A 16,152-nucleotide genomic window follows, 5' to 3' on the forward strand; every position below is an offset into this window, starting at 1 on the left:
ATTATTAGCAATGCTAACAAAACCCTTCATATCTTCTTTGAATATAAGGATATTCTGCCCCTGACAAGGCAATTTCTTAGGAGATAATTTAATTAAAGGATGTCTCTGGTTTGTTCTAAAACTAAAATCACAAGAGGTAATGTTTTACAACAGGTGAAGATGTCTTTCCTGTATGTCACAGTAAATACATGGTGTAAGGGAGATAATTCGAATTAAATACCTCTGCCTCACATCATCCACTACAAAATGCAATAATTCTTTTACTATCCCAATGTTTAGAGATCATGCTTATTAAGTCCCTGTTAACTGTTAATACACAAATAATCTAAAAAAGGTATTTTATGTCGCCTTCAAAGAAGAAAAAACTTAAAAAAACATATTTCAGGGACAAATGTTTTGTAGAGATTATAAATGATTGTACAGGATTTTTCTTAGAGATTGAATATGGCTGTACGAAAAACTCTTAAAAAGAGGTACCTGTGTTTGTTTTTGCTTTTATTTTTCTTGTGTCGAATGACCCCGCCCCCCTTGTGGAGCTTCCCTGAGTGGTTGTGGCTGGACTCGTTGCTGTCCGACTGTGCTTGGGGGGGGGGGGGGGGTGGCAGTGTTTTGGTTGTTTTGGTAGTCGGGGCTTGAGGGGCAGTCCCTGTCTCCTGTGTAAATAAAACTCAATATTAATTTAGTCCTTTCTCTTTTTTAACTCTCTCTCTCTTCAATTTTTATTGGACACAAAATGTAGTATGTACTGAAACATTTAAACATTTCATTTTTCTCTTTCTCTTTATCCTATGTTTCTTACCAAATCCTTTCTTCAATATCCAATATTGATTCATTTCTTTATTTCAATCTATCGCTTTTCCTCCTTCCCTCTCTCTTTCTATTCCTTAATTCTCTGTTGAGCATAATATCCAATGTTGACTCACCTCTAATATCCAATGTTGACTCACCTCTCTTCTCTCTCTCTCTCTCTCTCTCTCTCTCTCTCTCTCTCTCTCTCTCTCTCTCTCTCTCTCTCTCTCTCTCTCTCTCTCTCTCAAAAATGTAATTTACAATTTTAATAAAATACATACCAAAAATTTAAAAAAAAAAAAAAAAAAAATTCAAATTTTATAATTGACTTTATCTAAATACCATATTTACTTACTGTTTTTGTCAAAAGTATCCACAATGCCACTGACCGCCTAAAATGATATATATTTTGTTAGTAATGCTAGTTGTTTGTTAGTGCATGAAGGAACATAGAAATCTGTGTACTGTAAAATTTCAGTACATGTAATACATTGTATATCTGCTAAACATTAATTAAGGTAGTCCTATACTCGGCACTAAATGGGCTCAATCATTCAAAGCTTGGCTTTAAATGATAAATATACATTCTAGCAATACATATACAAAAGAAAATATGTATGTTTACATGCTATACTCTGTCCCAAGATATTTTGGATTCACGTTTGGACGATTTTTAATAAAAATACACTTACCTGTGAAAGAAGTGCAATTGAAATAGTTGAAAGGGATATTTTCCAAGATAATTTCATTGACACATTATCATCTTTCACTCGGAAAAATTCACAGGAACGAAAACAGATTCCTTACGGAGATTTATAATGGGGAATGTTTACATCTTTTCTCCATTCGGAATACACTCGGAATACATCGCGCAATATTTCAACGTTATCATCCGGGCTTGCTGCAATGCAAAATCTCCGTAGACATCACATTTTTTAGCATTGTATTGAAACCTGATAAGCTAACAGGGGCGTTTTGACTGAGAAATCTTGGAAATTTTTCATACTTTTGAATGAACATCGTTTGGATCCTGAGGTATTTATAAATATCAAACAATTAAGCCAAACGTGAATCCAAAATATCTTGGGACAGAGTATAGTTTGTTTGTTATCACCTCTCAGACGGGTGTACCCCCTTGCGAAAATTATTGACAATTAGGAAATTTGCCAGACGTCCGTTTTTCCTAAAAATAATTACCAATTTAGGGAAAATTAGAACTGAACATACAAAATAGAGTATAAATATTTATTTAAGCCATATCTCATCAACAATTTTGCGCAAATTTTTGTAAGTAAGTACGCTTTATGGACCTGATGTATCAAAATAGAATACAAAAAATGCAATGCTAGTATCGCGTTTGGTAATTTTTTTACTATTTTATGGACTCAAACTTAAATTCATGGTGTTTATTCTATAGATTGACATCTTACAAAAAAGATTTGGTAAAATAAATTATATGTTGACGGATTATTTTTCACGCTATAAGCTCTAAACCAAGTAGACCCTGACGAAAAAATCCGTAAAAATCACATTTTGCTACAGTTTTCTGCCTGGATTTGTCAACAAAGTTAGATATCAATTAAACATTAATTAATTGAAGATTGATTAAATTCGAAATAGCTTCTGTCTCTAAATTTAAATCGGTTTTAGGAAAAGAAAAAGAACTAGATACGATCTCGTTACGAGTAACGAGGAGGTCTTCCGTTCAATTTTTCAAACGATACCATTAAAATATCAATGAAGTTTCAGAATTTCCACTCACATTTAAACATACAGCACATTAAAGATTTAAGGTTTTACTCCCCTAAAAATTCCTAATTACGTCATTAATGGGTGTGGCAATGAATTTTACAAACTGATATTGTTACGATCAACAACTTTGCTTCTATAATGCATTACAAAATCTTTATCGTTTTTAAGTTATTTGTAATAGAGTTTTCGAGTGCTTTGGCCCCTAATTTAAGGGGTCAGCCCTTTTTTTTTTATTTCTTTGAAAAGGTCTTAAGAATACTAACATTTTTTGTTCTTACACCCATCTAAAATTGTTGATTATTTTTGAGATACAAATGATTGAATATTTTAGGGGCCAGCCCTTTAGATTCCTAATGGGGACAGAAATTCGTTTTTTGATAACTGGAATCGATTTAAATTATTAATTCAACCATTTTCTCTTCTATGATGTCTAACAAAATATGTCTACTTCCCTAGTTATATTGCGTCAAAGTTTAAGTACTATGGCCCCTAAAAATCCCTAATTACGCAATAAATGGGCGTGGCAATGGTTTTTTCTAATAGATATTGGTACGATCAACAACTTTGCTTCTATAATGCATTATAAAATCTTTATCTTTTTAAAGTTATTTGTAATAGAGTTTAAGAGTGCCGTAGCCCCTAAATAAAGGGGCCAGCCCCTTTTTCTGGATTTTGTTGGAAAGAACTATTGATTCTCTACCACTTTTGTTATATATGTCTAAACAAAATATCAACTGATAAAAAGATATAAATCAAAACGTGTGAAAATTTTGAATGAAAATTCGTACCCAATTTTCGTGCCTAGGCGAGCTCCAAGAAATAGCGCCACTTGCGCAAAACAACACAATAGTGCACAACTTCAAACTATAGACTACTTATCCTGAAAATTTCATAGTCATATCTCTGATAGTTTCTGAGATCAACTCTGCACAAAAAAGGTCGTAAAAATGTGCAAAATGGCCGATAAATCGGTACCGGAAGTGACGACAGGAAAAATCTCAAAAATGTATGAAGTTTATATCAAGTCTCATCTTCTGTGAAAAAATGGTTGAAATCGGTCGAACAGTTTTCGAGAAATCGCGTGCACAAAATTTGTGGAAAAAAATAATAATAACTAGATACGACCTCGTTACGAGTAACGAGTAGGTCTTCCGTCCGATTTTTTATTTTTTTTTTTTAGATAAAATGATACCATGAGATATCGATACAATTTCAAAATTACCCCCCCCCCAAAAAAAAAAAATTTGAAGATAAAGAATAAAAACCCTAATTACGTCAGACATGGGCCTGACGATGACTCTTTCAAACCGATAATGTAGAGATCAACAACTTTGATTTTTATGATGCATAACAAAATATTTATCGTTTTCAAGTTATTCGTAATAGAATTTACGAGTCTCTTGGTCCCTAATTAAAGGGGCCAGCCCCTTTTCTTGATTTTATTGGATAGAACTTTTGATTCTCTACTACTTTTGTTCTATATGTCTTGTCAAAATATCAACTGATAAAAAGATACTGATCAAAACATATGGAAATTTTGATTCGAAATCTGTACCCCATTTTTGTGCCTAAGCGAGCTCCAAGGAATAGCGCCACTGGTGCAAAACAACTAAATAGTGCACAACTTCAAACCATGCTCTACCTATCCTGAAAATTTCAAAGTCATATCTCTTATAGTTTCTGAGATCAACTCTGCACAAAATTGGTCGTAAAAAATTACAAAATCGACCCTAAATCCGGACCGGAAGTGACGACGACAAAAAATTCAAAAACATATAAAATTCAGATAATTTCCCATCATCTGTGAAAAAATTGTTCAGATCGGTTGAGTAGTTTTCGAGAAATCGCGTGCACAAAATTTGGAAAAAAAAAATAATAATAAACAGTACGAAAACAATAAGGTCTTCCGTTGGAAACGGAAGACCTTAATAAGAAATCGTACGAAAACTATAAGGTCTTCCGTTGGAAACGGAAGACCTTAAAAATTCGGGGGGGGGGGGGCAAAACAAAGAAGATATAAGCATACCTGAGAATATATCCTGGTTAATCAGAAACTTCGTTTTTCATTTTATTTTAACAGAATCGAGTTTCTCAACATTAATCATTTCTATCTCTCATAGAATACATATATTACCGTTCTAATTGCTTATTAGCGAGCGCAGCGAGGCGGCGCGAAGCGCCGCTCGCGTAGCGAGCTCCATAGACAACGTGTACGAACGGAGGAAATTCGAGTTGAAATCTGCACATTGTTCAAAGAAAATTTTGTGGACCCGCGTGAAAACGTTCTACTATCCCAGTGATCCTTTGCAGTGCATAGCAACATGGCGAAACAGGAAGCGTTTCTAAGATAAATTCTTACCTGTAAATCGCATACATCATTTTCATTTAACTATAAAAAATCCTTTTAAAAACATTAAAGTAAACAACACATATGCTTACGTAAAAAACTGTACCTATGACGTCATTTCCTATCCCGAATTTGTCCGACAATTTACGAAAACTGTCGAGCGCAAAAAGTTAAGTATGACGTCACAGTGATCTCGCGTTTTATATTCCCGCGATACATTTAGAGGTGGATCAAGCATCTGTACTGAATGTAACGTGTATGAGTACTCAGTAGGGAATCACCATTAATACTGATACTGTGCTCGCTATTAACGGTGACTCTTTGGCTGATTAGTTTTGTTTTGATGATTTTTTTTGCTCAGTAAATACACATGCAAGTTCCATGCTAAATTTATTGTCATATTGATCCAATCATTGTATACGTTAGGTAGGTGACAAAAAATTATTAAAAAAGAAAAGTCTAATCGTTATTAGATTTACGTGTATTCACGTCATTTTGTAATGAATAAATAAAAGAAAAAACTAGACTCTTGTTGCTAAAGCAACAAAAAGGTCTTCCGTTCCTCATGTATTAATCTGCACAAAAAAATGCAGTTATCTTGTAAACAGAAAATGGATATAATATATACATTTTGTTTTTCCTCAAAGGTTGGATGTTCAAGTTTTTGTTATCTATAGTATCTCGTTAAGAAAAGAGTTTTATCTCGGGACCGGAAACGGACAAACGGAAGTGATTGAGGAAATTAAAAGTAGATATTTTTAGTACATTTACCTACGGAACGTTACTGTTCTCCACATTGAGTAAAATGTTAAAAAAATCTAAAGTAAAAAAAAAGTCTTCTGCTTGAATGCTTCAAGTGAGAACCGGAAGTAACGTACGACAAAATGAAACCCGTTAAACACATGTACAAACAAATGTTCATCATCCATATAAGTTTGTTGTCTTGATCTTTTACATTTCTGAGATCTTGCGAGTACTATATGTTTTTGTAAAATAAGGCTATTTGAGATATTTGAGATATCTCACCGGAAGTAGATTTTTTTTTACCATTTGAATATGACCTTTTATTTTTCTTTAGCTTAAATGTTACTTCCAGGCTAAGTAAACAAAATAATTTTTAAAAAATAAAAATTTGGATTACTTCCTTTGACGACCGGAAGTTACGCCGGATTAAACAAAATAGTGGTAACACATGTACGTACATTGGTCTATCATTCCACAAAGTTTGGTTGTTCAAGTTGTTACCGTTTTTTAGATCTCTTCAAAATAAGAATTTTTGTCTCGGGACAGGAAACGGACAAACGGAAGTGCTCAATAAAAATTAAATTTATACGCGGGGGTGTTTAGGAAGCATATGGGCAATTTGCCGTCTTATTTTGACTGTTGTATTCAAAATCGTGAAATTAAATAATTATTTTGAATAAGATCAAAAACTTAGTATTATCCTTTAAAATAGATGTCAGTGCAATAAAATCGGGTAGTACATCACTGCCACATTGGTGCATTATCACGTGACAACTATAAATAGCTTACGTATATTCCTTAACATAAAATGAGATAGAACAACACTACCCCGCGGTTTCCAAAATAAAATAAACATACCAAGTGAAGGCAAAACATCTCAATTTAATCAAAACCGCTGCTAGAATCCTATGGTTTTCCTTATTAAAAAGTTATTCATCCGGTACTCGTAAAACCTTCCCAACTTTTATATAGTTTGCACGGAAAACGGCAAAATGCATCAAAACAACACACACCATGGGATTCTAGCAGCACTTTTCAATTTAAGCATTGATCAAACTAACGATACGTATAAAATTTCAAGTTCAACATACACGGGGTAGTGTTGTTCTACTTGGATTTCTGTATCGTAAACAACGACAGAGGAAAGCCTGGCCGAGAAATAAAAGCAAATTTACATACCTTTTAGCGAATGATTGATAAAACTAACATCTCCCCCAGTATCCTTATGTTCAATTCTCAATAAATCACACTATAATACTTTATTAGAGTTCTTAGATTAGTTATATTTTGAATATGTTTACAATGCTTTCCGATCAAATTCACACGACATTCAACTTTTAGTCATGACGTCATCAATGTGTAAATCTACGTATTACAAACTAATTTCTGGCAAAACTTGCCTTTGAGTATTTTTTATTTGTTTTTGTCTACGTTTCGTTGCTTATATATTTGAATATGTACATAATAACTAAGATTTGTGATTTCACGGAATTACATGTAACTCAGATTCCATATGCTTCCTTAACACCCCTGCGTAATTTCTTGTTTACTTGCCTATCTTACATTATTATTTATCGAAATAACTAAAACTATCAAAGGAAAAAAGTTAAACTGACAAACAGCTCGATTTGTTTGAACTCTTCCGGTGTGGACCGGAAGTGACGGAAGACAAAATAAAAGCGTTTAAACACATCTTCAATCAAATGTCTATCATACGTGAATGTTTCGTGCCTTGATCACTTATAGTTTCTGAGATATCGCGGGTACAAAATGTGTTTTATAAAAGCTACCTGAGATAATTGAGATATCTCACCGAAAGTAGAATATTTTCGTTGATATTACATCGCAGAGATATCCTATGTATAGATTTATATTTATATAGCTATTCTACGAACAAAAAAATTAATGCCTTAAAATAATTATTTTTAAGTGCTTCCGGTGACGACCGGAAGTTACGACGAACAAAACAAAAGTGTTTAAACACATCTACAGCTATAGGTCTATCACCCCACAAAGTTTGGATGTTCAAGTCTTTACTGTATTTGAGATCTGGAGGTGACAAGCTTTTTGTCGCGGGACAGGAAACGGACGAACGGAAGTGAATTTAGAAAATCTTTTACTAAAAACCGCTAGATGTTTATATTTTCAGTCATTCCTGAAAATTTTATAAAAATTCATCAAGACATCTCTGAGAAATTCACAAGACAAAAAGGGGAAAAAAATAATAATAAAAAGAAACATTACAATCACAATAAGGTCTTCCGTTGGAAACGGAAGACCTTAATTAAACTGTTAAAATATCTACATGTATGGTCAAACCTTTCAATAATATTGGATATCACACACTAAAAAGAGGGGGAGGGCACATATGTCTACAACGCTTATATAGCGTACAAAAATTAAAAAGATTAAAAACAAAATTGATGTCACAGAGAAAACACCGGTAACAACAAGGAACAAAATGAGAAATAACACAGACACACAATTCAGGCACGTAGCATCGTTTTTGAAAGTGGGGGGGCCAGACCCATCCAAAAAATCTTGACAAGCAAAAAAAAAAAGAGGGAAACTTAATGTTTCTAAAAATCTTCAAAATCCTAATCCGTGGGGGGGGGGGGGGGGGGGACTCTACTATACTTCCAAAAAAAATTCTTCTCTACCAAAAAATTTTTCCCTCCAAATCATGAAATTCCTAATCCGTGGGGGGGGGGGGGGGGTTACTTCAATTTTACTACTCATTTCCGTATTTTCATATCAATTTTTTACTAATTCCAAAAAAGTGGGGGGGCCAACTCCATTATAATTCATATTTTTATATGTAAATTTTAAAAAAATTGTTGCTGCGAGAAAAAGTGGGGGGGCCAGGCCCCCCCCCCCCGGCCCCCCTGATGCTACGTGCCTGCAATTTATTGATTCTAATGATCATTATTAAAAGAAGAGATAAAAAATAAAAAATAAACCAGCTTTGTGTTTATCAAAATATTTTAATAAGTCTGTTTAACATTTTATTAATGCTCAGTGGTAGTTTTTTGTTTAAGTGTATAAGCCTAGGAAGGGACCATTGAAATAAAAGTTTGATATCTTCCGGTTCCTTGCGGTGGTAAAAGTTTTAGAGACAAAGCAAACTATTTTTGGTTTGGTTAAGTCCACGGGTTGCATTTTACAATGATGACAGATGTGTGGCTCCTTCTGCGCTCGCCCCAACGGTCACACCGTAAAACATATTATTGCCATTGTTTACAACAGCGATGTAGAGCAAAATCAATACCGGGTATTAAAAACGCTTTGTAAAAGTCGAACCAATATTGTAAAATCCGTATTATGGCGTAGTGCGATACTCGGACTACTTTAAGACGAAAATTTCAATGTAAAACTATTGAAAAATTCTATGCTTCACATGCTGTCCTTTGAACAATATAATAGCAAATGATAAAATTGAGTTTATTACAATCAATTCATTGATGGAAAAAAGAGCAAGCGACTGATGTCCATCCAAAAATCATAAAACTTTACAATTAACCATTACTACATCACATTTAATTCTGTCTTTGAAAATTATTGACTTACTGCGGCCGATGTGACGGAGGATTTGGAGAAGAGACGGTCAGCCTCCTTGAACTTCCTGTTCCGTTTGTCTGCCTTACTGTTTGTGGTCCTGGAAAACAGGCTAATGGTTGGGGAGGGATTAATAGGGGGATGATGTGAGACATGAAACAAATGAAAACACATGATCAAAATGTCACAGAAAAACATTACTGATATGGAATTCGATGATATAGAGTTGAACTTTGATATGTATCGAATATCATCAATATTTTAAAGTGAGTTGCAATTGCTTGTTCAAACCACTGTTTCTTTACATGTAAATTTTAACGTCCATATGTGTTAGATCCTCTGATATCTCGTATCATTTTCCACAATTCCATCAAGTTTAAGATAATGATGTTTTCCTGATGATTTAGAGATGTAATACAGATGAACACATATTGATAAACATTATGATTTCGGTCTATGAAACATTCATAAAAGAGATGAGAATGAAAGATGAGAGTAAATTTGTCTTAATGCAAAGTTTCAATCAATAAAATAAGCTTTCAAAAGTAAATCATTTAGCATTCATGTTGTCCTTCCATTCTTCTATTTCAACTGACTAATTACCATATACATATTGACTAGAAACCTAAACAAGCCGTCATGATAGCTGTACAATATCGATTAAAATTAAATTTTGTAGTTCAAAGCCTTAATTAGACTTTCCATCAGTCTTTTGTAAATTATCTAATTCACAAATAAAAAAAGATGAATGACAATTATTGCTTTCTGTCTGATCTTACTTTGTGTTGGCTAGGTATCTATCCCATCCCCTAAAGATGTTCCATAGAGTTGGGTGTCCTCTAAATAGCTTCCTTCAAAAGCATAAATCTGTCTTTCCAGATTGGCAAGGGTATCCTTAACAAACAAACAAAAAATGAGATATAAGCAGTGATTATTCTATGATAACATATTGGGCCACATTCTGAATCTGTTAAAATATCTAAACCAAAAATATTTTCTGAAATTTTACTACATGTTACCACCCTCAGAAGCCCAAAAAATTAAGTAAGCTGGTTTGTGTATATGTAAAATTAAACTGCATGAGATTTTCAATCTGCTTGCGAAAGATGTTAATAAACAGTTGAACTTCGATATCTCGAACACTGATATATATATATATATATATATATATATATATATATATATATATATATATATATATATATATATATATATATATATATATATATATATATATATATATATATATATATATATATCCAATACAATGGATATGCCGCAGTGATTTGTCCCAACCACTTATTTTCTAAGTATTTTACCCTTGATATTTCGAATATTTGGATATCTCTAAGTTTTTTAAACAGTCCCGTTTAGTTCACATAACAAAGTTTGACAGTACTTCATTGTGTGTGGTGACGTCAGGATGTGTGTTGAATAGGAAAATCTGGGGCAAGTAAAGTTATGACACCTGTAGTGAAATTTCTGATGATTTCTTGTTTCAAGTATTGAGTACTTCCACAGCATATTTTAGGAAATTAATCAGTCTAAAACCAGCACAATTTTCTGTACACTGTAAATCAGTTGCAACTTTTTGTAAGAGAGGAATTGTAGCTCTCCAGAGATTCCTGCATGTCAATAAATAAATTTCTGCAGAGCTTCAGATCTGCTGCTATCATTCTAGATTCATGATCAGTAAAAATAATATACTGGCGTGCGACCAGTTCTCGCCGATTACCATTTCTCGCCAGTACATTGTGACGTCATTTTATCAATATATATTTTTTTAATTCTAAAGGAAGCATAATAAAATAAAAACTGTGGCATAAAATAAGTAATTAAAAGTACTAGCTCCAAAGGATTAAAAAATAAAAAAAAAATATATCAAATTCTTAAGTTAATAAAGATGATATTTTTCCATATTTGTTTTTTCAGAACAGTATCTATTTAGTGGAATTATTCAATATATTACATATTTTGCCCTGTTGCCAATGCATGAACTTAGAAAATCCGTTTCCATGACAACCGTTGTAAAGTCAAAGCTGCAGATACTCTTTTTGTCCTAAGCCTATATGGTTATAATTGTGCTACATATAAAATTTCATTTTAATCGGTGACATACATTGGGCAAGGGTTTTTTATTCTTACATAGATTGTTTATTAACTAATGATTTGTTTAGAATTCAATGATTCATTAGGCTTAACAACACATTAAATTTAACCATTTCTGTGCCACAGGGCCTATTTGGGCCTATTTGAATATCTACGTTAAGTGCCACAGGGCCTATTTGGGCCTATGGCAATTTGAAAAAATATACATTAAAATAAAAATAAATATTAAATACATTCAGGTTCTGTTTTTCATTATTGATTTTTTAAAATTTGTATCAATATACATCGTATGATCTATGTGTTTAGTGAAATACTGCTGATAACGTCACAACGTTAAAAATGACACCATAATCATGACGTCACTACGTCACACAGCGCAAACTCGTTGTCTGCGTTTTACCATGGCTGGCGTATGGTTTTTGTGAATACATCCCCAGGACTTTTCCGTCAGTACGGGAAAATAATATCTGTCCTAATGCACAACCTGGACCAAAGGAAATGCCCCCTCCCCCACAAGAGCACGACCAATCTTACTTTTTCCTACTCTGCCATATAAACCCTGGGCTCGTTTAACATATAACCGACTTTTGACTAAAATCTATCTTAAAAGACCAAATATTTTTCATAAGATCTCACCATAGCTCATAAATTTGTCATATCTTAATAGGATAATCTTAAATACTGTCAAAATACAGGTCTTAAGTCCAACTTTAACATGGCGAGAGCTAATACTTTAGTCCACCACCGAAGGCCGAGTATAATTCGAGTGTGCGCGACTTTTTCATTTTCATGCTGCCGTTAGTGCTGATTAAAAAATCAAATAAAACACATCGGTAATATCAATGCGGTTTTTTTTTTAATCGGGTAAAAAGCTACTACATACAGCATCGTTCTCTGGTATTGTATAATTTGCAAGAAATCGAGAGAATATTAAGCACCAAAGGAAGCATGTACTTTATATGTATTATTTTTATTCAGAGTTAATTAATGAACGGCAATATAAACTGCGATATGCCAAATAAGGAGGAATGGGGCACTGAAAAAATTACTTTGATATGATCCTAGAACAAAATTTTAGCCAGATGATCAACATTTAAAAAAATTCCATCTGGTGACATTTTACTGTAGTTTTCATGCATGTAAAAGAACAATACTGAATCTTTGGACAGAAAAACAAGAACTGCATGTATAATAATAACTTATTTGGAGATAATGGTGATGCTTCGACCGTGTTCGAGATTAAGACTTTAGTGCCCAACCCCCCATCCCCCCTGCGTACGCGCTTCAAGTCCTATTGATACCTTTTTCGTATCTTCTGTCTCCTTCTTCAGAGCATTTCAAACAGAGACATTCTTTCTTGAAACTAAATTTCAACCGTGTCTCTAAAATTGGATACCGCATATCATAGACATTTAATTTTCACATGGATGGTTCTGACCGCACGGACTTTCATTACCTGTTTTATGGTCATAAAGAGCATCTACTCTGTGTAAAGGTGCAAATATAGCGGTAAAAGAAGGAAAGATTTCTAGGACTGCAATATACTTCATGAAAATATTTAATCACAAAATTTTATCATTATTTAATATATTTTAGACAACTCAGTTGGTCAAGCGGATTTAATCACTAAAACAAACTGTAAGACCACAAGTTGGTAAAAAAAAACTTCTTAGATCTAATCGAGATATAGAATCGTAAATGTTTTGCATTTCATAACTGTTATATTTCATCGTATGATGATGAACTATGTGTAATCGTTAACTTTCTTAGGTCTATATTGTTTTTTATTCTTTGAATATTAGAACTATAATATAAATCACAATCGTAGTTGTATCGATAAATAAGCTATAATATTAGAGAACATTAAGAACAAATTTATACATCTTTTTCCGAGAGTTCAAACGTTTACAACTGACGATCGTGATTGTCAATTTTACACGTATGATGTGGTAACAGTTTTTACTTTGTATGGAATAAAATGTAAAAATTAAGATAGTGTTCACCTGTCCGAGAAAAGGAAGATTTTAAAACATACAGATAATTTAAACCTACATAGTCCGATTTTTTTTGGCTATGGGAGTATCAAATATTTTTCTATACAGACCAAATTTATTAGACAAATGCCTATTTACACAAACAAAATCCGTCTCCTTTCAAAGTTTGTATTATTTAAAGTACATAAAAAATTTCTGGATGAGAAAACAAAAAACAAAACAAACCAAAATCCATCTTGGGAATGTTTAGAAACGGGAACCGCTTGGTTTTGTTCCCGAATGATTGGGTTTATTCAACCCGCATGTGATGTATCGATTGTACATGTATACAAAACACTTCCCCAAATATTAGTGAATAAAATGTACCGACGTTTATTTTTGATTTGAATTTTTTTCAAAGTCGTAATACAACCATACCCGCCTTGACCTCAGCAGCGAATTTTATTATGAGACGAAAGAAATCAATACAATTTATGTCGTTTGTTTTTGTAAATAAATTGTGTACATCACTTTTTCAATAAAATATGGCTTAATGTACCTGGAAAACTACTGCAATGTCTATTATGATACTCATACTTAGCATAGCCATCGTATAAAATCGAACATAGCAGCTTTAAAAATTTCACGATAAGCCTATATATTATTCTATTTACGAAATCATTAAAGTCATTTGGGGTATTTTGAATAACAGTTTTTGTTCAACTTGATTGTAAATATGTGTAAATCGCATGTTTAATACAGTTCGTTGTTTTGGTCCAACAGAAAGATCATACTCGTTCATGTGCGGACCTAGAAGGGGGTGCATGGACTATTCCTTCCACCTCTTGGGAAATCAAATTAAAAAGATTATATAGCAAAATTCCCGAAATAGGCCTCAAAACCCCTCTCCAACACTGGAAAACAAAATTATCCCTCGGACACCCCCTGGAAATGTTTTTTGGATCCGCGCATGCTGTAACAAACATACAATATATCAATTTTCTCGCTGAATAAAGCAATAGCATACAGTGTAATGAGAAATGAATATTGAGCAGCGTTTTCATCACATAAATTCTCTTTACTGAGGTAAGCGAGAATATTTTAATAACAAAATAATTTATTAATGTATGTCATTTCTTCTTTAAACTCTCTATATATAAATCACTGCATGGCGTTGGAAGCAATTTGAAAGTGAGTGGGGGGGGGGGGGCTAGACTTATCCTAAAAAATATTGACAAGCAAAAAAAAAATGATAAAAAACTAATTCCCAAAATATCCGTGGGGGGGGGGGGGGGGGGGGGGGTAGTACTATACCTATACTTCCAAAAAAAATCTTACCTACCAAAATAAAAAAAATTCCCACATCATGAAATTCCTAATCCGGGGGGGGTGGGGGGGGGGGGGGGAATAGTATGCCTATGACTTCAACTTCTCAATAATTTAATCATTTCAAGGTAAATTTAGGAACAAATATGTTTCCTGCGAGAAAGAGTGGGGGGGGGGGGGGGGGAGGCTAACCTTCTATGATGCTATGTGCCTAATGGTTAGGTCTAACTTTGCAAAAATGGTGGGGTGGGTGCTAAGCCCCCCTTAGCCCTCCCCCCTCCGATTCCGACGCCTATGTAAATTACATTGCAGGTGGTGACTGTTGGAGAGTTTCATTTGTTCGTGTTTTGTACATTGCAGTGCGATACACCACACTTTCTAAAACACGGAACGCGGGGTGATTCGAAATTTCCCCCAAATGACTTTACGAGCATAAACTTGGATGGACGTTTATGCTTGCGCGATTTCATAGAAATGATTATTAAAACGAACAAGGAATTGCTTACCAATCTAGCACTGTCATTCTTTGTCTGTCTGTCTTCATATCTAACACACAGTAAAAACCAATTCCTTTTGCGAATTTCTTAAACTGCATCATGATAAACCTTTACAGCTGCAGCCAGCAATACCTGCCTCTTGACCACTAACATATTTGCGTTATACTAATTAATTAGTTTTTGAAAATTATCCGCTATTAATGACAATGATTGTTACAAAAATATCGTATTAATGATGCATACAGGCTCTAAAACAATGTAAGTTGGTTATATAAAATCGCTTTAAAACATTTGGTGCTTTGCTTAATTACACATATAGTTTAATGTTAATCTAATATGGTTTGTACATGGTCAGTAAATCCCATACGGTGCGAGGCCGAATGAAGATGTTTTAAAAATAAATGTCCAAATTATTCGTGGGAAAAACTTAGTTATTGCTATTTAGACCATATACTTTCGTGATAATCCCGCCCCATCAGTTCCATTTTTCACAATTTGAGGGAATTTCTGGTGTGAAAAACATGATTTAAACTCTCTCTCTCTCTCTCTCTCTCTCTCTCTCTCTCTCTCTCTCTCTCTCTCTCTCTCTCTCTCTCTCTCTCTCTCTCTCTCTCTCAGGAATAAGATAGCTTTTTTATCGTGAAATTTATGTCTCATATATGTGCAAACAAAGAAATAAGAGATATATGCATTATATCTTATAGAACTACATGTAATTTCAATGATAAAAAATTCACATGTATGCGTGGATTATAATTAAGATTGACAGGATAAGAACGTGATTATTTTAAAAACTGCACGTATTTGTTAAAGATTGGGAACATGCATCATTAATGAAGTAATTCATATTTTTTGAAAGACGTGGTTTTCTTTACATTTCTTTTTCATTTGGCGACGCTTAAAAAGAAAGAAAAAAAAAGAATGGCGTAACGTCTTATTTGAAATGACAGAGAAAAAGATAAAAAGCCATTGTTTTCGATAATAACATTAGAAATTATTGATTAAACACAAAACTGCATCCCGCAACGCTAAAAAATGGTACGGCGCGTTGTATCAGATT

The 16,152-nt window shown here is 33.5% G+C and overlaps 1 protein-coding gene across 1 annotated transcript; it reads right to left on the minus strand.

The window, feature by feature from the left end:
• Positions 1 to 232: 232 nt before the first annotated feature.
• On the minus strand, positions 233 to 15,245 carry LOC117681995 (chromatin modification-related protein MEAF6-like). Its single transcript, XM_066083253.1, is given in 8 exon segments — positions 233 to 239; positions 478 to 569; positions 571 to 653; positions 1,145 to 1,181; positions 9,200 to 9,287; positions 9,967 to 10,009; positions 10,012 to 10,081; positions 15,225 to 15,245. Coding segments are annotated over 8 exon segments (441 nt in total).
• Between the last annotated feature and the right edge of the window lie 907 nt (positions 15,246 to 16,152).

Source organism: Magallana gigas, chromosome 4 (genome assembly GCF_963853765.1).
Source record: "Magallana gigas chromosome 4, xbMagGiga1.1, whole genome shotgun sequence".
Taxonomy (NCBI): domain Eukaryota; kingdom Metazoa; phylum Mollusca; class Bivalvia; order Ostreida; family Ostreidae; genus Magallana; species Magallana gigas.